General features: G+C 44.0%; 1 protein-coding gene across 1 annotated transcript in view; it reads right to left on the reverse strand.

The window, feature by feature from the left end:
• UNC80 (unc-80 homolog, NALCN channel complex subunit) overlaps positions 1-25,986 on the reverse strand; it is a 5,631,640-nt gene that overhangs the window by 271,202 nt on the left and 5,334,452 nt on the right. Inside the window, exon 59 of the mRNA XM_044060513.1 lies at positions 4,222-4,401. Coding sequence (XP_043916448.1) covers positions 4,222-4,401 — 180 coding nt within the window. The remainder of the gene's footprint in view (positions 1-4,221; positions 4,402-25,986) is intronic.

Raw genomic sequence — 25,986 nt, forward strand, 5'->3', positions numbered from 1 at the left:
ATGACCATTGAGTAAAGAGCATCCATTGAAGGATCCGCATGTGGAATCTGGCTAATGGAAGCAGAGGTATGGCCGCAGCCATAATTCCCAACACTTTCAGAACTAACCTGGCTTTGATTCTGTTGTTGTTGAAAAGGAGTGAGACCAGTTTGTGAATGTCTGTTATTCTCTGATGTGTTAGTCTCGCAGACATGTCTACTGTGTCTAGATTTGCGCCTATGAAAGTAATAGCGACAAGGCGACAAAACAGACTTTTCGCAATTTATTGAAATGCCTAACTTTTGACAAATGCGAAAAGTGTAATCCCTGGCCATCAGAAGGAGATGCTTGGTGGGAGCTGTGAGGAGCCAGTCGTCCAAATATGGAAACACCTGGAATCCTTGTCGTCTCAGGTGAGAAGCTACCACTGCCATGCATTTGGTAAACACCGGGGCAGTGGTGAGACCAAAGGGCAGGGCCCTGAACTGAAAATGACTGGTTCCCAGCCTGAAGCGGAGGAATCTTCTGGAGCGTCTGTTCATTTTATGTGATAGTGCGCATCCTGAAGGTCTATAGAGCACATCCAGTTTCCTTTGCCCAAAAGGGGAAGAATGGATTGCAGCGTGACCATCCGAAATCTTGTTTTCTTGACTGATCTGTTCAAGATACTGAGATCCAAAATTGGTCTCCAGTCCCCTGTTTTCTTTGGAACTAAAAAGAACCTTGAGTAGATTCCGGATCCTTGCTGGTCTGCTGGAACTGGCTGAATTGCTCTTTTTGCAAGCAGTTTTGAAATTTCCAAAACCGCTAGATCCCTTTGAGCGGGTGGAACATCTGGAAGGGATTTTTTGATTGGTTTGGAATGCGAAGAAAGGGGATAGAATAGCCTTGAAATGACGGACTGTACCCATTTGTCTTGAGTCAGGGATAGCCAGGCTTCTGGGTACAGTGACAATCTTCCCCGACTGCCTCGAAGGTGGGCAGTCGGGCAACACCTCAGGGATGCTGAAAGGGCTTGTCAGAGAAGGCTTCCCGATTGCCCTGGTTCTGCGGACCCCCCCCTGCCCCTAGGGCGACGTCTACCATTGTTATTCCCGCCTCTGCCTCTGGCGGAAGCGACTCTGTCGTCAGGCGAAGTCCCTTGAGATTGTTTACGGAACCACATCTTTCCACCTTTCTGGCCTTTGGGGTAAGGCCTAGAAGGAGTAGAAAACGGACTCCGGCGGCAGAAAAGGTCTTGCCATCAGTTTCGCACCTAGTCAAGGTTTCTTTCACTTGAGGACCAAAGAGATGATCCATCAAACGGGGAGTTAGTGAAAGACGTCTTGAAGGGGTCCATAAATTGCATAGCCGCATCCAGGCATGCCTACGTGAGGCCACACCTGTCCCTGCGGCTCTACTCGCTCCATCAGCCGCGTAAGAAAGAAGGCGCATGGAGGAGTTGGTTATGGAGTTAAGGGTAGCCAGCTGCGTGTTCATCTTATCTTGAAAACCCGCAGCTGTAGGGTCCTTTAACATTTCACTCGCTTCCTTGATCAAGTCCCTTTGAAGACGAGTAAAATGGCATAGGTAGTTCAGCGACGCATGGTAAATGTCGCTGGCGAGAACATCCGCTTCCGGTACCTGTCCATGGACCTAGATTCCTTGTTAGGTGGATGGACAGGTACTGAAGGATCAGCTAGCTCCTTCTTAGTGGCAGCAGCTACCACCATAGCATCCACAGAAACTCCTTTTGTTAAGAACTGTTTGTCTGCTGGTGCCGTTATGAACTTGGAGGGTCTCCTGGGAGTGGGGTCCACTGAATCAGGAGCCGTCCATGCCTTCTTAGCAACCACCTGCATGAGGGGTCAAAGGGGGACACCCAGGAGGTGCAAGGGAGACAGCCAGGCGCCACAAGATACACAGATTCATCCTCCGAAGGGTTGAGGGCTGGCCAATTTCCCCTCTGCTTCAGGATCTCTAGAATGTCTGCAAATGAGACATCTTCAGAAGGGGAACGGGGGGAACCCTCAGAATCATCTAAATCTGTGTCAGGTGTGATGGACTCAGGTGAGTCAATGTGTTTCCTCTTACACTTCCTCTTCCGAGGGGCTCTTCTGCCAAATCAGGAGAGGCCTCGGAAGAGGATGAAATCCCACAGGGGTTCCTGAGGAGCTGGCTCTCTGCGGTCCGGGATGAGGGAGTGAGTCGACTTGACCTGAGGCACCGTGGGGAGGGGCGGACGGAGCCGACTGTGGAGTAGAGCCAGGCTCTAACACACTCCGCATGACCTCGAATGCACCCCTGTCAGGCAAAGCCAGAGGTCCCGCTCCGAGAAGCTAAGAACCTCCCTCGGCACCGACAGTGATGGCTCGAGGCGATGTCGGAGCCGAACTTACCAGCGCCGAGCACCGAGGGAGAGGGGTCGGACAAGGGTCCGATGCCACTCACCCCTCGGAGCCGAGGGAAGTCCGGCGCCGAGATTCTTCCAAGGAAGAAATCGAGCAGCGACGGAGCCGAAGACAATTGTATCGGCTCCGGCTATCACAGTCTCGGTTCGACGACCGGCTCCGAGCTCAAGAGAGTCGAAGGAGGAATATATTGATGGACGGGGCAGGCATCGACTGATGAGTCGGGCTCTGAAGCATCTGGGCCAGTGCCTCGGACTTAAGAAGTCGACTCACTACCCTCTGAAGGTCATGATCCGACAGCCTCGATGACCTAGAGGAGTGAGATCTTTGGCTCCGTTCAGACAGCAGGGGAGATCCTGGAGCTGAATGAACGGAGCCAAGGGATGGTGACCTGGACCTCTTCTAGTTGTCGGCTCCGAAGGTCTGGTCGGAGCCGACACGGGAATTTAATACCTCGGCTCCAGCCGAGCGAGGGAACCACAGAAACTGTGGACTGAGACTCATCGGCTCCAGCCGATGTAGACAGAGGTTTAGAAACCTTAGGTCTCGGCTCAGTTGTCGGAGCCGAAGACCTAGATGCCTTAGAGGGCTTCCCTGTAGAAACAGAAAGGGAATCCTCTGGCTTGAGTAAGCCCCTTAAAATTAACTTATTTTTTCTTTCCTGCAGGACCCTGGGGCTGAAGCCATGGCACACAGCACAGGAGTCCTGCAGATGCAAAGGTCCCAGACAGTAGACACAAGAAGTGTGAGCGTCTGTCAGAGACATTTTCTGACAGCACGCATCACACTTCTTGAATCCGGAGACCTTTGCTTCTTTAGACATATCTAAAGGTGTAATCACACACACAGTCACAAACACACTAATTACACCCTGTCTAGTTTAAATTATAATAAACCACTAACTAGGTTTTTAAATAAGAAAAATAACACACACACTCCACTAGGAAAGAAAAAAGGCCTGTAGGCCCAAGGAAGAACTTAAAGTTCTTGAGGGAAAAAAACAGGAATTTTTAAGAAAGGGGATAAGAATTCCTCTAAACTAAGGGAAATAAGTAAAAATATTAAAATTAAAGGGGTTTTAATAGACTAACTTCACAAGAAAAGTCACTTACCAAGAACCGGTAGAAAACCAACACCTCGATAGCTGTAGCGGCAAACGAGATCTGAGGTAACTCTCGCCTAGCATTGTGGGATATAAGGGGAGCCTCGAGCCGGTGGAACCAACTCTCGAGCTTTTACAGTGGCCGAGTCGGAGCCGAGGTCGGCTCCGAACCCATCCAGCAAGAATGAAGGCGAGATAGACAACTTAACATCATATATTATATATACCCACACGCGCATGTAAGTATTCATATGTACACATTGACACACACACACACACACACACGCATATATATATATATATATATATATATATATATATATATATATATATATATATATATATATATATATTAAGTCAGGCTTTTCATTTGTCTTCTCCATCACTGTATGAAAAACTTTTACCATTTCACTGTTACCTTAACCTATTCAGCACATTTAGTGGCTATTGTAAATATTAAATTCACAGACCTCTGAATTTTACCTATGGACTAATTTTGTAAAATACAGTACAGTAATACATTCACCTGACATCAGAACTGAATTATCACGTCAACAGAAAAAGAAAACAACTAAAAAACAAACACAATAAACAAACAACCTGCTCAGTAGTAAGTATTTCAGATAACACATTTCAACTATATTAAGGTTACTCATAGCTTTTAAATTGTCTCTTAAAGTGTGACAGTATGCTGTGATTTTTCCCTGCAAATAGGTAAGCCTTGACTCTGCCTAGACTGGAGGCACATACTTTCCTCATCATCCTCATCGGTCCTGCTCAGTGTGTCTTGTGAAGCTTGATGAGACTGCTGGCTATCTTGCTCCCAGACTGTCCCAGTCCCTGTGTTGGAGCGAGACATAGTGGCTAGACTAAGGCGGTATGCAGAAGTGGATGTTCCTGCTGTACTGATAGATGTCTTCCCTTGATAAGCTGTATTAAAAAAACAGATAACAATTAGCTCTTGATAACTCTTCCATCTAATTTGCATTACACATTTAACAGCTAAAAACATTCCTGATTTGCATTTTTAAATGCAATTTGTAGAAAGGTTTCTATCTAACCTTACAACTTGTCCCACAGAAAGGATTATTTTTTGTTTTTAAATGACCACTTTGATTATAAAACGATTCTGAATATTTCAGACATCTGCACAGGCCAACCAAACAGAATCCTTCTCTGGCAATGGTGATTTTATGATTAGGCTGTTGCACTTGACATGGAAAACCTGATCTTAAAAGCAGGCTTTTCTATGGATATTTTGGTGAAGCACCCCTTTTTCTCCTTATAACAGAATACAGCTATACTGTTTAGACACCATACTGTCTAAGCTATTCACTGAAACATTCTTATCACACTGCTGTGGAAGATAAACTTCCTCTCTTTCGCATCCAATACGTTTTGACTCACAGCAGACTGGAAACTAACAAAATACAGTCTATATCACCTAAATGTATGCATTCACCTAGGTTTAGTAGGGAGGGACCTGCTGCACCCTCTGTCTGGACCTTTTTGGTTCCTCCACTCGCAGTGCTCTGAGGACGTGAGATATCTAACAAAGGGATAAAATGTTAGAGATAAACTGAAGTTCTCTTGCACATTCATTACAAAGAGCACTATCTCAAATAAGTTACAGATAAGTTACAGAATGCATTCATATACAAAATAAGGTAAATAATTTACCACCTTCTGCCTTAAAAAGCACTGGCTAACTACAGACTTTGATGCGTACATTTGGAATCCTCTTAAGATTTCTTACAAAGACATTTCAAAACCATTCCTCACAGAAGTGCTAACAGTGCTCCAGGAAATCTCAAAGTGCAACTACTTTGACAAAATTCATTTTTACAGCAATACTGACTTCGAAACTCCAAAACCTAATCATGATTTAATATTTAATTCTGAATAAAGAAATGTCATAATTCTAGCTGCAGTGAATTAATATTACATGACATACTATATCTCATTAATCTTGCATACTAGAAACACAGCATCAGCAACAATTTTGTAGATATTCATTGTGCAAATCTTTGCAATGATGTCCTGTAGATCATACCTATGCACTTTTTACTGGATGTATTTAAAACTACAGAACTTTAGCTTAAGCCTTTAAATACATTTTGCAAACAGCACACCACATCTCTTAAACTGCAACTGTTAGATGTTAAATTTCACTTGTATCTTTGCTCAGCTTCATGTTGGGTCTCAGATGGCACAATGGTGTAACATGTACTTATACCATTTCATACTTATGTAAACAAAATTTTCCTAATATTCAGAACTGCTGCTGTATACAATGAGCTTAACACGACTGTCTGCAGATTTCACAAAGAAGCTGCAAGAACTGCAGATGCCATGTTTGTGTCTTCTTATACTCTGTATAGCACTTATCTATTACAGAAACATACACAGTTTTGCATCTGTGCAGAAGTTGGGACAGACAACGTGCCAGTCAGTGCTGCATACCAGTAGTCAAAAGGATTCAGCACAGTGTCAGGTAGCTGTGTAGGAGAGCACCTTCCTATCTATATACGTATATGTGTTTGTGTGTGTCTCTTGCTCTCTCTCTTTATATATATATATATATATATATATATATATATATATATGTGTGTGTGTGTGTATATATGTATATATGTATGTATATATATACATATATATATATATATATATATATATATATATATATATGTGTGTGTGTGTGTATATATATATATATATATATATATATATATATGGGTCTACTTGATAAGGCTGACAACTCATATGATCGAAAACCAAATGAACGACACCAGAAGGACGAAAAGTCAAATACCCAACAGCTGTAAACACCAACACTCATCACCGATAAGCATAACACCGTCAAATCAGTGCAGACTATGGCAGCAACGTTACCGACTGCTGCTAAGCACTCATTATGATTTCCGTAATTAGTCCCGTAACAATGTACAAGTATAATTCAAACAGCAGCAGTTCCAACATTATCTGCACGTTATTCATAGCTTGCGAACAGTTCAACATGAAAAGCAGAACATCAGCCGTAAATGATACTGTATATTTACGTTCCCAATCAGTTACATTACTAGTGCACCAGCTACAAATTCACTGCAAAGCAGCCGTGATTCCATCACCAATGTAGATCACTTCAAAAGCACATTATAGTGCAAACATACGGACTACAATTGTAATAACAAAAGCATAAATGCATGACTCCATTACAGAATCCAAAGTGTATTTTGCCTACATTTTCTAAAGCTTTGCAACAGCTTTCACAAACTCTATGCATGAATACTGTTCACTACTTGATAACACACTTTGGAATTGCTGGTGTCTAACAATTAGCTTCCTTTTCTTCGGAGAAGGTACGTACCCTGTAGAAATTCTGATTCTGAGCTCATCCACTTGATTTTGCTCACGTACTAACATATGTAATAAGTATCTTAGGTTAGTTCCCCTAAGATCTAGGAGGCATTTAAGCCTCCTATGCCACACGCTGGTGACATTTACTTTTAGTTATTCAGCTGTAATTGCTATGATCAATTATGTTTAAATGACTTCAGAGGTTTCCTGTTTTGTGTAGAATTTAGGTACAGACTTGAGAAGTACTCATTTTGATTTCATACTTAGCTGGCACAGTGATTTCATGGGTATTTTGTGTACGGTCAGTTTTATGATACGTCGGGATTGGAAACAGTGGAATATATGACTTTTCATCCTTTTCATGTCGATTATTTAGGTGTCAGTCTTCTGACATTTCGAGCTTATCAGGTAGACCTATATATATATATATATATATATATATATATATATATATATATATATATATATATATATATATATACACACACACACACATATATATATATATATATATATATATAGGTTTACTATCAAAATGTAGAATAAAGGTTTGGTGAACACAGGAATGTCGAAAGGCATTAGACTGTCTCCCATGTTGTCGACCTTCATTAATACGAGTGTTGTGTACAGCGAATGCCACTGTGCATTTCCACATATGTAGTAGATGATTCGAGTAGGGATCACGCTACAGTGGGGATTGGGAAATTACCCATTTCCCCACTGTAGTGCAATCTTGGAGTTGGAATATATAATTTGCAGGGAACGTGGGGGGTGCAGGGGGGAAAGGTTACGTAATGCTATTTGCAGTACTGAACTGCAAAAAGAATGTCTAAAGTGCGAATGCGATCTTTTCGCTACATGCACTTCGATGTTTTTAACTCATTAATATGCAGGAAGTGGGTTTGCAAATTCGATTTGAACTTTTTTGTCTGTCATTCGTTAATTTGATAGTAAACCTATATATGTATGTATATACATATGTGTATATATGGATTCACTTCATAACACTGAAACTTCAAAATACTGAAAATGACAAAACTTCATAATACTGAAGACCAAAATACTGAAAGCTCAAAATACTGAATACTCAAAATACTGAAACTCAAAATACTGAAAACACATATTATGCGTAAACTCAGCTTAAACAACATAAATCATAGTAATTTCTACCAAATATATGCAGGGGGGCAAGCCTGCACTACACCCTGCTAATTATATATATCTACTCCAAGATTGCACTTAACTACACTATGTGCAATCTTGGAGTTGATATATTTAATTAGCAGGGGTGTGGGGGGGGGCACAGCCCCCCACATGGGGGGTGCAGGGGGGCTTGCCCCCCTGCATATATTTGGTAGAAATTGTTATGATTTATGTTGTTTAAGCTGAGTTTATGCATAAATAGAAGTTATGTTCTTACCATAACGTTCCATGTTAGTTGTCTTCTTCTCGCCTTCTTCTTGCTGGATGGGTTCGGAGCCGACCTCGGCTCCGACTCGGCCACTCTAAAAGCTCGAGAGTTGGTTCCACCGGCTCGAGGCTCCCCTTATATCCCACAATGCTAGGCATGAGTTACCTCAGATCTCGTTTGTAAGCTAGGCCCAGCTTATAATAGTAATAGAATAACTATAAACAAAGTCCACCTCTATAAACCAGGGAGAAGAGAAGGGTGACCTACATCCTGATCCAGGAAAATATGCACAGCAGCATATACCTAAAGTAAAGAGGTGGTAGAAAGAGAGGTCACAATCAAACTCCTCTAGGTCTGTCCAGGCCAGGAAGGAGGGTGGGGCCGAAGAAGAAGAGAAGAAGACAACTAACATGGAACGTTATGGTAAGAACATAACTTCTATATGTTAAGTTGTCTATCTCGCCTTCATTCTTGCTGGATGGGACCGTCCTAGCACCTTGTCCCGGGTGGCCTAACGGAACAGACTCTTGAGAACAGTGGAACCAAAGTTAGCTCTATGCCTAGAAGCTAAATCCAACTTATAATGAGAGATGAAAGTGTGAGGAGTAGCCCAAGTTGCCGCTGCACAAATGGTGTCAATAGGCAGTCTGTCTTGGAAGGCTATAGAAGTAGCCAAAGCTCTGGTAGAATGGGCTTTAGGTTTGTTAGGCAGCTTTTGGTGTCTAATTTCATAAACAAGGGAAATCAGAGATGTTAGCCATCTGGATAATGATACCTTTGGAACTGAAAGTCCCTTTCTGCCTTCTGCATAAGAGACAAACAGCTGGTCAGATTTTCTGAATTGTTTGGTTCTATCCAAATAGTACCTTAACTGACGATGAACATCTAGCCAATGCAATTTTTGTTCAGACCTATTAGAATATTCTGGAAAAAACACAGGGAGGTCAATGCTTTGATTTAGGTTAGACGCCGAGGCTATCTTAGGTAAAAAAGACGGGTTGGTTCAGAAGATACCCTGTCCTTATGGAACAACAGATAAGGAGGTCGACAGCTGAGTGCATGAAGTTCTGAAACTCTTCTAGCTGAAGTAATAGCTACCAGAAAGAGAGTCTTCCATGATAGCAATTTTAAAGAACAGGAGGCTGCAGGTTCGAAAGGGAAGAATCAAAGAACTGAGAACTAAATTTAGGTCCCAAGGAGGAGGAGGATTTCTTATCGGAGGTCTGAGTAGAAAAACTCCCTTCAAAAAAGCTTTGCAAAGCTTGTGGGACATGATGGCAGACTCTGAAATGCCCACATGAAAGTTAGAAATAGCTGCCAATTGAACTTTAAGAGTAGAAGGAGATGAACCTGCATGGAAGAGTTCAGCTAGAAAATCAAGGACCATTTGGATGGAAGCAGTGAAAGGATCTATGTCCCTTCCTTGAGCCCAATAGGCGAAACGTTTCCACTTACTCAAATAAATCTTTCTAGTGGAAGATATATGGGAAGCTATCAAAATATCTCGGACAGAGTGAGATATTTGAGGAAGCCTGGCTAAGGTTGGAATTGGAGGAACCAAGCAGTGAGGTTCAGAGAGGGAAGGGAGCGATGAAACTGACCCAACTGATGGATCAAAAGATCTGGAACTAGGTCCAGATGCCAAGGTCGCTCCAACAGAAATTGATGTAGAAAGGGGAACCAAACCTGTCGAGGCCAGTAAGGAGCAATGAGGATCAACGAGGCCTTCTGAGCGATAGCTTTCTGTATCACTTGAGAGATTAGTGGGAAGGGAGGAAATGCATACAGAAGTCCCCGGGGCCAAACTTGGACTAGAGCGTCTCTGCTGGGCTGACCTGGTAGAGGGAATAGGGTGAAAAACTCTCTGCACTTGCTGTTTTGGGGAGTAGCAAAAAGGTCGCATCAAGGCTGACCCCACTTGAGAAAAATTTCTCTCACAACAGAGTCTTTCAGAGACCACTCGTGAGGCATGAGGATAGCTCTGCTCAACTTGTCCGCGATTTGATTGGACTTCCCGGGGATGTGCGTTGCTATCAGAAACCGCTGAGAAGAAATCGCCCATTGCCACAGTCTGAGTGCTTCTCGACACAGGGGTAGGACCTGGTTCCGCCTTGTTTGTTGATATACCACACTACAGACATATTGTCCGTCTGGATTGCTATCGTTCCCAAGGGAAGAGAGTCTTGAAGGGCTTGCAACGCTAAAAGCACTGCTCTCATCTCTAGAACATTTATGTGCAAGTGGCATTCGTGTGGTTGCCATGTGCCCTGGACAGTTCTGCCCTGATAATGCCCCCCCCCCACCCGATCAGGGAGGCGTCCGTTGTCAGAGTAGCAACCGGAGGAAGGGACAAAGGGTCTTCCCAATAAGAGCTGAGGGGAAGACATCCACCACAGAAGATGATTCCTGCATGTCTGCATAATCATAATGGTGTGGGACATCGGAAGTTGCTGGTATGACCATTGCGTGAAGAGCATCCATTGAAGGATTCTCATGTGGAACCTGGCTAATGGAAGCAGAGGTATGGCAGCCGCCATAATCCCCAACACTTTCAGAACTAATCTGGCTTTGATTCTGTTGCTGCTGAAGAGGAGCGAGACCAGTTTGTGTATGTCTGTTATTCTCTGATCTGTTAGTCTCATGAACATGTTGACTGTGTCTAGATTTGCGCCTATGAAGGTAATAGTACGACAAGGCGACAAAACAGACTTTTCGCAATTTATTGAAATGCCTAAATTTTGACAAATGTGAAAGGTGTAGTCCCTGGCCATTAGAAGAAGATGCTTGGTGGGAGCTGTGAGGAGCCAGTCGTCCAAATATGGAAACACCTGGAATCCTTGGCGTCTCAGGTGAGAAGCTACCACTGCCATGCATTTGGTAAACACCGGGGCAGTGGTGAGTCCAAAGGGCAGGGCCCTGAATTGAAAATAACTGGTTCCCAGCCTGAAGCGGAGGAATCTTCTGGAGCGTCTGGTCATTTCTATGTGTGAGTACGCATCCTGGAGGTCTATAGAGCACATCCAGCTTCCCTTTCCCAAAGGGAAGGATGGACTGCAGCGTGACCATCCGAAATCTTGTTTTCTTGACTGACTTGTTCAAGATACTGAGATCCAAAATTGGTCTCCAGTCCCCTGTTTTCTTTGGAACTAAAAAGAACCTGGAGTAGATTCCGGATCCTTGCTGGTCTGCTGGAACTGGCTGAATTGCTCTTTTTGCAAGCAGCTTTGAAATTTCCAAAGCTGCAAGATCCCTTTGAGCGGGTGGAACATCTGGAAGGGATTTTTTTGATTGGTTTGGAATGCGAATGAAGGGAATGGAATAGCCTTCGGAAATGATGGACTGTACCCATTTGTCTTGAGTCAGGGATAGCCAGGCTTCTGGGTACAGTGACAATCTTCCCCCGACTGCCTCCGAAGGTGGGCAGTCGGGCAACACCTCAGGGATGCTGAAAGGGCTTATCAGAGAAGACGTCTCGATTGCCCTGGTTCTGCGGACCCCCCCTGCCTCTAGGGCGATGTCTACCATTGTTGTTCCCCCCTCTGCCTCTGGCGGGGAACCGACTCTGTGCGTCAGGCGAAGTCCCTTGAGATTGTTTGCGGAACCACATTTTTCCACTTTTCTGGCCTTTGGGGTAAGGCCTAGAAGGAGTAGAAAAACGGACTCCAACGGCAGAAAGAGTCTTGCCATCTGTCTCGCACCTAGTCAAGGTTTCTTTCACTTGAGGACCAAAGAGATGATCCATCAAACGGGAATTAGTGAAAGACGTTTTAAAGGGGTCCGCAGTTGCATAGCCGCATCCAGGCATGCCTGCGTAAGGCCACACCTGTCCCTGCGGCCCTGCTCGCTCCATCAGCCGCATAAGAAAGGAGGGCATGGAGGAGTTAGCTATGGAGTTCAGGGTAGCCAGCTGAGTGTTCATCTTGTCTTGAAAACCCGCAGCTGTAGGATCCTTCAACATGTCACTCGCTTCTTTGATCAAGTCTCTTTGAAGGCAGTAAAATGGCATAGGTAGATCAGCGAACGCATAGCAAAGGTCGCTGAGAGAACATCCGCTTCCCGTGCCTGTCCATAGACCTAGATTCTTTGTTAGGGGATGAACAGGCACTGAAGGATCAGCTAGTTCCTTCTTGGTGGCAGCAGCTACCACCATAGCATCCACAGAAACACCTTTTATGAGAAATTGCTTGTCAGTTGGTGCTGTTATAAATTTGGAGGGTCTCCTGGCGGTAGGGTCCACTGAATCAGGAGCCGTCCAGGCCTTCTTTGCAACCACCTGCATGAGGGGATCAAGGGGGGGACACACCCAGGAGGTGGAAGGGCGAGAGCCAAACGCCTCAAGATACACAGATTCATCCTCCGAAGGGTTAAGGGCTGGCCAATTTCCCCTCTGTTTCAGGATCTCTAGAATGTCTGCGAAAGAGACATCTTCAGAAGGGGAACGTGGGGAACCCTCGGAATCCTCTAAATCTGTGTCAGAGGTGACAGACTCAGGTGAGTCTATGTGCTTCCTCTTACACTTTCTCTTCCTAGGGGCTCCCCTGCCAATTCAGGAGAGGCCTCGGAAGAGGATGAGATCCCCACAGGGGATTCTTGAGGAGCTTGCTCTCTGCGGTCTGGGATGAGGGAGTGAGTCGACATAACCAAAGGCACCGAAGAGGGAGGGGCAGACGGAGCCGACTGTGGAGTCGAAGAAGGTTCCAACACACTCCGCATGACCTCGAATGCACCCCTGTCCGGCAGAGCCAGAGGTCCCCGCTCCGAGAAGCTGAGAACCTCCCTCGGCACCGACAGAGATGGCTCCGAGGCCGATGTCGGAGCCGAACTCACCAGCGTCGAAGCACCGAGAGGGAGAGGGGGGTCGGACAAGGGTCCGATGCCACTCACCCCCTCGGAGCCGACGAGGGAAGCCCGCCGAGATTCTTCAAAAGAAGAAATCGGAGCGACGGAGCCGAAGACAAATGTATCGGCTCCGACGCTACCACAGTCTCGGTCCGAGGCGCCCGGCTCGAGCTCAAAGGAGTCGGAGGAGGAATATTTATTGGAACAAGTTGAGGCATCGACTGATGAGTCGGACTCTGGAGCATTTGGGCCAGTGCCTCGGACTTCAAAAGTCTACTCACTACCCTCTGGAGGTCGTGATCTGAGAGCCTCGATGACCTGGAGGAGTGAGATCTATGGCTCCGTTCAGACAGCAGGGGAGACGCTGGAGCCGAATGAACGGAGTCAAGGGACGGTGACCTCGATCTCTTTCTAGATGTCGGCTCCGATGATCTGATCGGAGCCGACCCAGGAATCTCTAATGCCTCGGCTCCGGCCGGAGCCGAGGAAACCACGGATACTGCAGTCAAAGACTCATCGGCTCCAGCCGGAGCCGATGAAGCAGTAGGCTTCGAAGCCTTAGGCCTCGACTCTGAAGCTGGAGCCGAGGTCTTAGAAGCCTTAGAAGGTTTCCCCGATGACACAGAAAGGGAACCTTCAGGCTTGATTAAACCCCTCAAAATGAGTTTATTTTTTCTCTCCTGCAGGACTCTAGGGCTGAAGCCATGGCATACAGCACAAGAGTCCTGCAGGTAAAGGTCCCAGGCAATACACACAAGAAGTGTGACCGTCTGTCAGAGACATTTTCTGACAGCACGAGTCACACTTCTTGAAGCCTGAGACCTTGTATCCTTGGACATATTCAAGGAACAAGTGTAATCACACACAGAAAACACACACACACAGATTACACTGATAGGGTTCAAAGGGAATTATTTAAACTAAAGGTAAGTTAAAATAAAACTCCTAATCAAACACATACACACCCTAAGGATAGGGAGGAAGGGCCCGAAGGCCTTAGGGAAAGAACTATAAGTTCTTTGGAAACAAAGGGGGCTGAATAAAAGGTAGAAGGGATAATAAGTCCACTACACTATGGGGAAAGAAAAATATACTAAGCTAGCCTAAGTCTAAAGAATTTAAACTAGTCTAACTTTCACTAACCTGGAGCCGGTAGAAAACACACCTCGATCGCTGTAGCGGCAAACGAGATCTGAGGTAACTCACGCCTAGCATTGTGGGATATAAGGGGAGCTTCGAGCCGGTGGAACCAACTCTCGGGCTTTTAGAGTGGCCGAGTCGGAGCCGAGGTCAGCTCCGAACCCATCCAGCAAGAATGAAGGCGAGATAGACAACTTAACATTGAGTTTATTTTTTCTTTCCTGCAGGACTCTAGGGCTGAAGCCATGGCATACAGCACAAGAGTCCTGCAGGTGTAAAGGTCCCAGGCAATACACACAAGAAGTGTGACCGTCTGTCAGAGACATTTTCTGACAGCATGAGTCACACTTCTTGAAGCCTGAGACCCTTGTATCCTTGGACATATTCAAGGAACCGAAGTGTAATCACACACAGAAAACACACACACACAGATTACACTGATAGGGTTCAAAGGGAATTATTTAAACTAAAGGTAAGTTAAAATAAAACTCCCTAATCAAACACATACACACCCTAAGGATAGGGAGGAAGGGCCCGAAGGCCTTAGGGAAAGAACTATAAGTTCTTTGGAAACAAAGGGGGCTGAATAAAAGGTAGAAGGGATAATAAGTCCACTACACTATGGGGAAAGAAAAATATACTAAGCTAGCCTAAGTCTAAAGAATTTAAACTAGTCTAACTTTCACTAACCTGGAGCCGGTAGAAAACACACCTCGATCGCTGTAGCGGCAAACGAGATCTGAGGTAACTCACGCCTAGCATTGTGGGATATAAGGGGAGCCTCGAGCCGGTGGAACCAACTCTTGAGCTTTTAGAGTGGCCGAGTCGGAGCCGAGGTCAGCTCCGAACCCATCCAGCAAGAATGAAGGCGAGATAGACAACTTAACATTATGTGTTTTCAGTATTTTGAGTTTCAGTATTTTGAGTTTTCAAGATTTTGAAGTTTCAGTATTTTGGTTTCAGTGTTTTGAGTTTCAGTATTTTGATATTTCAATGTTATGAAGTGAATCCGTATATATATATATATATATATATATATATATATATATATATACACATACATACATATACATACATATACACACACACACACACACACACACACACACACACACATATATGTCTACTTATAAATATATACATACATACATATATATACATACACACACACACACACACACACACACACACACACACACATTTATATATATATATATATATATAGACTTATACATTTCAAACATTCAAAACGTTGGCTTTGTTATGGTCGAGACCATAAGATCGAAGTTTTGAAACTTCGAAATTTAAATGTAAAAAAAATATTTTTTCTTTAACTTTTTTCAGGGGGCAAGCCCCCCTTTACCCCCCACACCCCCTACTAATTAAATATACTAACTCCAAGATCACACTACAGCGAGGAAAACAGTAAATATACCATTCTGCACTGCACAGTGATCTCCATTTAAATGGTTTGAAGTTTCAAAACTTCAATCTTATAGTCTCGACCATAAGAAATTCGATACTTTGAAACTTTGAAATTTAGAAGTAGCACCATATATCCACTTTGTAATTTCTAAAATTCAAAACCTCAACCATTAGAATCCCAACGTTGAGATGTTTGAAGTTTTGAAATCTCTTAATTCAATAAAAAAAAAAAAACTAAAATAAAAAAAAAAAAAACGTTAGCCATCATGTTTCTGCAGAGGGACAAGGCCTCCTGCATCCCCCCAAGTGGGGGGTTGTGCCCCCCACACCACCTGCTACTTCAATATACCAACTCCAAGATCGTACTACAGTGAAGAGAACAGTAAAGTTACCACTATGCACTGTTAGAAATCTCAATTGTTTAGCTTTGAGATTTAAAACTTTGAACATCTGGACGTCGGGATTCTGATGTTCGAGTTTTGAGATTTCGAAATTACAAAGTGGACACATAAATATGCACACATACACAAATACATATATAAACAGCTACAGGTCAGAAGAGTAAACACTCATATGACTAGATGTTTTTTCTGCTGTAAATAAGACTAAGCACTAAAGTGAGCGAAATTTCTCCTTAATGGTGTTTTACCAGGGTGCTTTTAGTGTGAGACTGCACTGCAGTGAGTCAAGAAATTTGTCCTTACCCCATTGTTGCACGATCTTGGAGCTGGTAGATTTATTTAGCAGGTGATGTGAAAGGTGCAGGAGAGAGTGCCCCCTGCAAAAAATTTGTTTTGCTATTTGTTGTTGTTTTCAATCATCTTGGTTTCACTCTAAAAAGATTGCTGTTTTTTGGTTTGTGTCTATATTTCTTCAAACTATATACATATATATATATATATATATATATATATATATATATATATATATATATGTGTGTGTGTGTGTATGTACATAGGGTTCCTATCAGTTCGTCGAAACTTCAGCAGTTCGAACACCATATGTTCGAACTGTGAAGTTCAAAAACTGATTATCGCGAAGCCACGGAACACCAAATTCTTTCTAAGGGAAAGAATTTGGTGGGCCATTTCTGTGGCTTCACTATCTTCAGCACTGTGGTGGAAAGTTACAGGTCGGGTTCAGGTAAGTGTGCGATTGTGTGGACGTTAGTGCGCGGGTGAGGTGGGTGCACGATAGTGACGGACTTTAGGGTTAGGGTGGGATAGGTGAGTTAGGGTTAGGGTGTGGGTCAGGTGAGTGTGCGATAGTGATGGACCTTAAGGTTAGGGTTTGGGTTAAGGTAAGTGGATAGACAGTAGTGTATGTACAGTTTAGTGTAGGGTTAGATGTAGGATTTTAAATGTATGTGTGTGGATTGCTGTTTTTTTGGTGTGCTTGTGCTGTATGTGTTTTTCTTGGAACAGAGATTTTTTTCCCTGGGGAAAAAAATCGCTGTTCTAAGCCTTCGATGGTTTTGCACTTCGAGGTTAGAAGTTCGATTATATGGTGTTCGAACTTCTGCTGTATAGATATATATATATATATATATATATATACATAGTGAGAGAGAGAGAGAGATTTTTTTTTTAATCCCAAGTTTAAGCAATTTGCATAGTATGTCCCTAAGTGCCTGGCATTGGCACTCTGGTATGTGATATGGTTTAACTGTACTTTCTATTTAGGCACAGTTCCTATTTTGCATTGAATTAAATTGGTTTTACCAGGCATCTTTGAGAAAATGTCCTTATTTCTAAGTACAAATAATTTCACTTGCTGTTTTCTGAGATACTGATAGCATCTCCATTATATGCTGTGAAAATCTTAACTTTTGCAGATATACTTGTTATAAAAACTTTCAAAGAAGTTTCATTCCATGGTTTCATAACATTTATGTGACTGAACTGTTCAGGTCTTTTCTCGAGTTAACTTCATTCACTTTGTCTTTTATTTCAAAAGGATCTTTCACTTTGCAAACATATTTTCAGCAGAGGCTGCTACCTCAGGAAATGTTGCATCATCAATAATTACAGGGGTGTACTAATGGCCATTATTTAATTTCACTAATGGACTCCTTTGCAAAGCGTTCGAAAGGGACCTCTGCAATGGGCAAAATTATCACTGAATTCTTAAATGCTGGGTTGGGTAATGTCTTTCTGCACTCAGAAGAGGTTCCAAGGGAGTCCTCTATGTCCTTCGCAACATCAAGCCAATAAAATCTAGCCAAAATTCTAGCTCTTGTTTTGTCCTTCCCAAATGACAACTAAAAATTGTGTTGTGTCCTAACTTAATTGTAGGTGTTTTCATTGTGGGAAATGCAGTACTGGCCCAGATCATATCTGTTCTGAAAGTAAAAATCCTACATATTTTCTAAAACAAATGTATTGTTATAACTGGAAATATGCCACCAACAAAACTTATTGTACTGGCTGGGCCAAATTCATTGATGATCTCCATGTGAGTCTTTAAGGGAAGATTGTAACTCTTAGAGACACTTTCTACACAAATATTCAAGTAAAATTTCCTGAAGGTTTTATTACGAAATATCAATTAGGGACAGAGATATTGCAAGTTATACAAATTAATTTCACTGTTACAGTCTAGCAGGCTGCATTATGGTCAGTTTTATTTAATGTTGGTTATATGACTTCTTTTCGAGGTGAGAATGCAAACAATGCCCAGAATATATCCTTACTATACTGGTACTACTTCAGAAGTAAAAAGTTCTTCCCAGAATAGGGAACTTTTTGTAACTGGAAGGATGCTACCATAAAAACTCCCTGTATTGAAAATTGAGGAAAAAGAAGTTATGTCTTACCATAACGTTCCATCTGTGTTGTTGATCCTCATTCATTCCTTACGTCTGGGTAGTCGGTTCTGACCTAGGAACCGAGCCGGCCATCTTCCAAGCTCGCGCCATCCACAAACTCCCGAGCTAAACTCTTACCCAGAATCCCCCTCTCCCTGTTACCTCAGATTGAGTTTGCAAGTCAAAAGAAGGTAGAGGCTACCTCTGGTCAAATGACCTAATGGAACCAGATGGTGAGATCCCTATAAGCCTCAGGGGGGGAAGGAGGGAGGGTCGTAATGACTGAAGGAGGATCAGCAACACAGATGGAACGTTATGGTAAGACATAACTTCTTTATCTGATGTTGTTAATCCTCATTCATTCCTTACGTCTGGGACAGAGTCCCCAGCTACCTTTACTCCTGGGAGGCTCTCATGAAAGGACATTCCTGAGCACCATTGAACCAAAAAATGCTCTTCCTCTGGAGGCCAAATCCAATTTGTAATGGTTGATGAAGGTATGCAGTCTAGCCCAAGTTGTAGCTGCACAAATGTCATGTAAAGAAGCTCTAGCATGGACGGCAGCAGAAGTTGCTACCGACCTTGTGGAATGAGCCCTTATGGTTGTAGTTAGAGGGATATTGTGCTCTTTGTAAATAAATGTTACACAGTCTTTTAACCATTTAGCCAATGTAACCTTAGAAACAGCACATCCTAACCTAGGTCCAGAAAAGGCCAAGAATAACTGATCTGATTTGCGAGGAGCCTTAGTTCTGTCCAGGTAGAAACAAATTTGACTGTGAATGTCTAGGGTATGTAAGCAATACTCTCCCCTGTTAGAATGATTGGGAAAGAAAACTGGCAATTCAATGGTTTGGTTAATGGACATTTCAGAGATCACTTTTGGCAGAAAGAAAGGATTAGTCAATGACACTATCTTTATGAAAGGACAAGTAGGGCCATTTGATACACAGAGCTTGAAGTTCAGAAATACGTCAGGCAGAAGTAATGGAAACCAAAAACAATGTTTTCCATGAAAGAAACTTGAGGTCGCATGAAGAAGCTGGTTCAAAAGGTGACGTTGTCAGAGCTTACAGGACTAATGACAGGTCCCATGGTTGGGTAGGTTCTATAAATAGTGGTTTCAAATGATTTACTCCTTTTAGAAAGGTCTTGCATAATTTGTGTGGCAAAAGGGAAGACTCTTGGACACCATTGTGAAAATTAGATATTGCAGCCAAATTAACCCGAATGGTAGAAGCAGAGAGGCTAGATTGGAATAAACTTGACAGGTATTCCAGTACCACCGGCACTGGTGTTGAAAAGGGATCTATCTGCTTTTCCTTCAGCCAAATAGTAAACTTCTTCCACTTGCTGAGATATGTATTCCTGGTGGAAGACTTATGAGATGCAATAAGAATGTCACGTACTGGGGAAGAAAGATCATTCTGCCTGGCAATCACAATAACTGGAGGAGCCAAGCTGTGAGTGGACTAGAGCATCCCTGGATGACTGTCCCCGAGGGGGAATCAGGGTGAAGTAATTGCTGCATTTGTAATTGATCGGGGATGCAAAGAGGTTGCAGCAAGGGAGACCCCAGCGGCTGAAAATCTCCACCACTAATAAAAGATTCAGGACCACTCGTGAGGTTGTAGAATGCACCTGCTGAGTCTGTCTACTATCAAGATGGAGCTCCCAGGAATGTGCGTTGCGATGAGAAAGCAGTTGGTACTCATCACCCATTGCCCTATTCTCATGGCTTCACGAAAAAGTGGGTAAGATTTGGTTCCACCTTGTTTGTTGATGTACCAGACTACCGCCATGTTGTCTGATTGTATCTCAATAGTCGCTAATGGCAGTAGGGGACTGAATGCTTGCAATGCTAGAAGCACCCCCCTCAGCTCTAGGACATTTATATGCAGATGGGCCTCCATTTCGGACCACGTGCCCTGCTCTGTCTTTCCCTGAAATAGCCCCCCCCACCAGGGGGGGATGCATCCATGGTCACTGTAGCCTTGGGCTGTTGGGGGGTAAAGGGGCGAGACCACTGTGACGGGTTCTGTGACATCCACCAAATTAAGACTTGTTTGCACCTCTGGATTACCCGAATCTTGGATGATAGAGGGTACTGAAAGGGATACCACTGGGTGAGTAGCAGCCATTGTAGAAGCCTCATGTGGAACCTCACAAGGGGGACAATAGTGATGGAGGCTGCCATGGAACCCAGCAGCTGGAGAATAGAATGTGCCGTGGATTTTTCTCTTGAAAGGATCGGTATGAGTTGTTTTATCCTTACGATTCTGTGCTCTGGAATGGATGCTCTGCAGTTTTTTTGTATTCAACAGTACCCCAATTAATTCACACTGAGATGGGGTCAGGTTGGATTTTTGCCAGTTTATAGTTATGCCTAGCCTTCCAGCAGTGTGAAGAGAGTATGCCAAGGCTGCTTCCAATAGATGTTTGGTGGGGGGCGGTAATAAGCCACTCGTCTAGGTATGGAAAAGTACAGTTTTCTACCTACCATAAATGTAGATGTTCGAGTGTACACCCTGCTGCAGTCATCACACTTGGGTTATCCTGTCGTCAGGCGGTCCCGCAGTTGGCCGGAATTCCAAAGTCTTGGTCCGGCGTCGGTTGCTGTCGCTTCTTCCCTGACGTCAGTACGCCAGGGGTATATATAATGCATCCGATGCCATTTTCTTCAGTTTTTCTTGCCCCAGATGTCAGGTGCTCCCAAAAAGGTGGTCAGAAATTAGTACCAAATTAAGTAATTTTTGCACAAACACAAAATCCCTCCAGCTATAAGCAAATACATCAGGAAGGTATTGTAGAGATTTAGCCAGTTAGATCAGAGGGGATGGAGGGAGGGTAACCTGGACTGCAGCAGGGTGTACACTCGAACATCTACATTTATGGTAGGTACAAAACTGTACTATGTTCATCGTGTTACCCTGCTGTAGTCATCACACTTGGGTAGAATCCCAAAGCTAAGGATGGGTGGAGGAGTTATAGAGGGTTAGAGGAGGCTAGAAGGCCCTGCAGAACTGCAGTGGCGAAGCCAGCCCTAGTCTTAGAGTAAAGTGGTAAGTGATAGTGTTTGGTAAAGGTGTGTACTGAACTCCAAGTTGCAGCTTCCAAAATCTCCTTAGTTGGAACCTCTCTGAGGAAGGCTGTAGATGTAGCTGTTGCCCTGGTAGAGTGGGGCCTAATGGTAGCAGGAACTGGTTTTCCATGATGGGTATAGCAAAAACGAATGCAATGTCCTATCCATTTGAAAATTGTTTGTTTTGATATAGCCTTCCCTTGTGAAGCTGTAGCACAGGATACAAAGAGCTGGTCAGATTTTCTGAAAGTCTTAGTTTTATCCAAGTAGTAACGAAGTTGCCTGTGAATGTCCAAGGAATGCAGGAGTCTTTCTCCTTTGTTCAGTGGATTTGGGAAGAAGGTGGGTAAGTGGATGGTTTGATTTAAAGCCACACTGGAAACCACCTTAGGCATGAAGGAAGGATTAGTTCGTAGAGAAACTCTGTCTTGATGGAAAATGAGGAAAGGTTCCACTGCCATTAGTGCCTGCAGCTCTGAGACTCTTCTAGCTGAAGTTATTGCTAGCAGCAGGGCAGTCTTCCATGATAGGAACTGTAGATCTGCAGAGAAAGCTGGTTCAAAGGGAGGTAGTGTAAGTTTTTCCAGGACAAAATTGAGGTCCCATGTTGGTGTAGGTGCTCTCCTGGAGGGCCTAATGTTTTTTGCCCCTCTGAGGAACTGCCTTAGAAGTGGATGCGAAAATAAGGGTGGATCCGTGTTATAGTGGGCCGAAATAGCTGATGCATGGATTTAATGGAAGAAAAATAAAGTCCTTTGTGCAACATCTCAGTTAAATACTGTAGAATCTGAGGCATGTGAGGCTGAAGTGTGTTTTGGCCTTTAGCTTGGTTCCAGGCACAAAACCTTTTCCATTTGTCCGAATAGGCCTTCCTGGTGCTGGGCATCCTAGCTTCCAGAATAACATCCATAACTGCTTGGGAAAGAGGAGCTGGTTGGATGCTTAGGTGATTTGCCATGCAGCCAGATTTAAGGTTTTGAGCTGGCTGTGAAGAATCTGATTGTTTTGCTGTGTGAGCAAATGGGCAATTTGTGGTAAAATCCAAGGTGGGCCCTGGGCCATATTCCTCAATAGTGGGTACCAGTGCTGCCGTGGCCAGTCTGGGGCTATGAGTATCAGTCGTGGTCTCTCCTTTCTGACTTTCAGAAGCACCTTTGTGAGGAGAGGCAATGGAGGGAAGGCATATACTGTCAGGTTTTTCCAATTGAATGAGAGTGCGTCCACTTTCCAAGCTTGATGGTGAAGTGTCCTTGTACAAAATTTTGTTAGTTGATAGTTTTGAGGACTGGCAAACAGGTCTATGTCTGGAAGGCCCCATTTTTGAGTTATCATTGCAAATACTTGTGGATCCAGTTTCCACTCGTGGGGATCCATGATGTTTCTGCTGTGGTCGTCTGCCAATGTGTTCTTTTTTCCTGGCAGGAATTGAGCTTGTAACTGAACTTGGTAAGCCAGAGCTGTGTTCCACAAGGTCACTGCTTGCCTGCATAGAGGGTAGGAGTGTGTACCCACTTGTTTGTTTATGTACCACATTACTGTGGTGTTGTCCGTCCTTATTGTAAGTTGTCCTGGATGTAATAGATTCTTGAAGGCTGTCAGAGCATTCTGTACAGCTAGCATCTCTTTTTGATTGATGTGCAGATTCCTTTGATCTGCAGTCCATACGCCTTGAACGCACTGTCCTGCCATGTGTGCCCCCCAGGCGTAGTCCGATGCATCTGTTGTCATAGTTTGCCTGGCTGTGGGCAAGGTGAAAGGCTGACCCTTGTTGAGGTGACATGCCTGTGACCACCACAGAAATATCTGTTGTAAGCAGGGAATGAGAGATATCATTGTGTCCAAGATGTGGCTGTGTTGAGACCATACGCTTTTTAGGTATCACTGTAATTTCCTCATATGCAGCTTTGCAAATGGTATTAGTAGTATGCAAGATGCCATGAAGCCCAAGGCCTGCAGAATTTTTCTTGCAGGTAGTTGGGTCTTTGTTGCCATTGTTTTGAAATATTGAGTCAGTTGTAGTTGTTTTGCTGGCATCAGATAAGCCTTCTGGGCCGTTGTATTCAAGCTGGCACCCAGGAATGTCAAATTTTGTGAGGGCACTAGTTTTGATTTCTTTTCGTTTACTGTGCACCCCAGGCAACTTAGAAGATGTTTTACAAAAGCCATATGTTGTAAGAGGATGTCCTTGCTTTCTGCTTGGATGAGGCAGTCGTCCAGGTATGGGTATATTTGAATTCCTCTTTGTCTACAATATGCAATTACTGGTGCCAGGCATTTTGTGAAGACCCTGGGCGCAGTAGATAAGCCAAAGGGCAGTGCACAGAACTGGTAATGGGTTGAACCTGCAATGAAATGGAGGTATCCTCTGCAACCTTGTCTGATAGGGACATGCAGGTATGCCTCCTTGAGGTCCAACGTTACTAGCCATGCTTTCTTGCCCAACATGGGAAGAAGCTGCAGTAGTGTTAGCATCTTGAATTTGGGTACTTGTAAGAAGGTGTTTAGAATTGAAAGGTCCAGAATTGGTCTCCAGACATTGTCCTTTCTGGGAACTAGAAAGAGTCTTCAGTAAAATCCTTGGCCTTGCTCTCGAGTAGGTACCAGTTGAATGGCTCTCATGTCCATGAGAGCTGTAATTTGCTTTTGTGCCTCTGCCCATTGATTTTGTGGCAGGTTTGGCATTCCTCTTTTCATTGGCAAGGTGTGAAAATGGAATCTGTATCCTTGTGAAATTATGTTTAGGATCCATTTGTCCTTTGTGACAATGTGCCAGTTGTCCGAAAAAAGTGCGAGTTTTCCTCCCAAGGGGGCTACCAAGAGAGTGTTGCTTGGCCAGATGAGGTGCAAGTCATTGAGTTTGTCTTCTGGTAGTTTGGGACCTGTCTTCTCCTCCCTTCTGTGTTGCAGTGCACCATTGGCGAGGTTTGTACTGGGCTTGTGGTTGTCCTCTGCCTCTTGGACGTATGTATTTACCCCTCTGTGGTCTGTCAGTAGCTGGAAAGGACCAATTTTTTGTTGGCCAATTTCTGCTGAAGCGAGGGGGCTCTACCTGTAGGAAATCTTTGACTGTCTGCATAGATTTTGCCTTATCCTCCATTTTCTTTAAGACGACTTCTGCTTTAACTCCAAAAAGAACATCCTGCTGTAAGGGAGCATCTAGAAGCTTTGCTTTAACATGATCAGGCAGAGTTTGTTCCTTTAACCAAGCATGCCTATGTATAACAGACCCAGTGACAGCTGCTCTGCAGGAAGCCTCCAAAGAATCAAACCCACATTGTAAAGTATGTTTGCCCACCTGTTCAGTTACATGCAACAGATCCTGCATTTCTTTCAATTCAGACTGTTGAGGGAGTGTGCTCATTTTTTGTTTTAACTGAGACATTAGAAATTGCTGATATTTTAGCATGTGAAACTGGCAATTTAGTGCCCTCATAGCTAGAGTGGCTGAGGTGTAAACCTTTTTCCCCCACCTGTCTAGTGCTCTGGAGTCCCTTTCAGAGGGTACAGGATTTTTTGCCATAGAAGCCTTAGCCCCTTTGGGACCCTGGGAGATAGTCTCTGGATCAGCAACAGGGCTTTTGTAAAGAAATTTGTGGGAATCAGGCACTCTATAGTATCTGTCAGGTTTGGCCGGAGCAGGAGGCAGAGAATCTGGGTTCAAACTGGATTCTAAGTAAACATCATCCACAATGTCTAAAACTGGGGGGATGGTAAGTGGTCTGTGCTGGGGGAGTAAGAGAAACTCTCTGAGCCTTTTCTTTGAGTCAGAGTAATCCTGACCTTCCCAGTGAAAATGTTCTCTCATAATGTGTAAAGTTTCCCCAAAGGAGTAGTCTTCAGGAGGAGAAGCTGAGGGAATAGAATCCTCAGCATCAGAATCTTCATAAGGGGAGAAGGAGTAATCTTGGTCCTCAGAGGAGCCTGAGGAAATAGACACTTGTTCAGAGGAGGCATAATCTTCCTCTTGTCTAGGCCTTTTGTCGGGTGGGGGTTGGGAACCCCTGATTAAAGAGATCAAATCTTCAGCCATTTTGAGCATCTGTTTCTTAGGCATGGGGCCTTGAACTGGAGACTGAAGTGCAGTCTTTTTAGGTTTAATAGGAGTCTTAGTCTTAGGATACGTTTTTATGGAGAGCGTCGTCGATCTGAAGACGCCTTCAGAAACCGAAGGTGTTTCTGCAGCACCGACATCTTTTTCAGCAGTGTCGATGGTAGGGGCTAAACAAAATGGCTGCGTCGGCCTAATACTTTCCATCAAAAGCTCCAAAGCGGTCTCGGGTTCCAAATCTGCGGTAGTCAGGGGCTGCGTCGGAGCCTCACTGAAGACCGGTGAACCGGAGACCTGACCAGGCGAGGCCTCGGAGTCTGGCTTGGGTCTAGGCTGTCTGTCCTTATCCTTGCGTTTTTTGTGCACGCCGATAGTCGGATGCTCCGACGGCATAGTGTAGTTAAATT

The sequence above is a fragment of the Protopterus annectens genome, chromosome 2.part0, assembly GCF_019279795.1.
Source record: "Protopterus annectens isolate FY-2018-M chromosome 2.part0, PAN1.0, whole genome shotgun sequence".
Classification (NCBI taxonomy): domain Eukaryota; kingdom Metazoa; phylum Chordata; order Ceratodontiformes; family Protopteridae; genus Protopterus; species Protopterus annectens.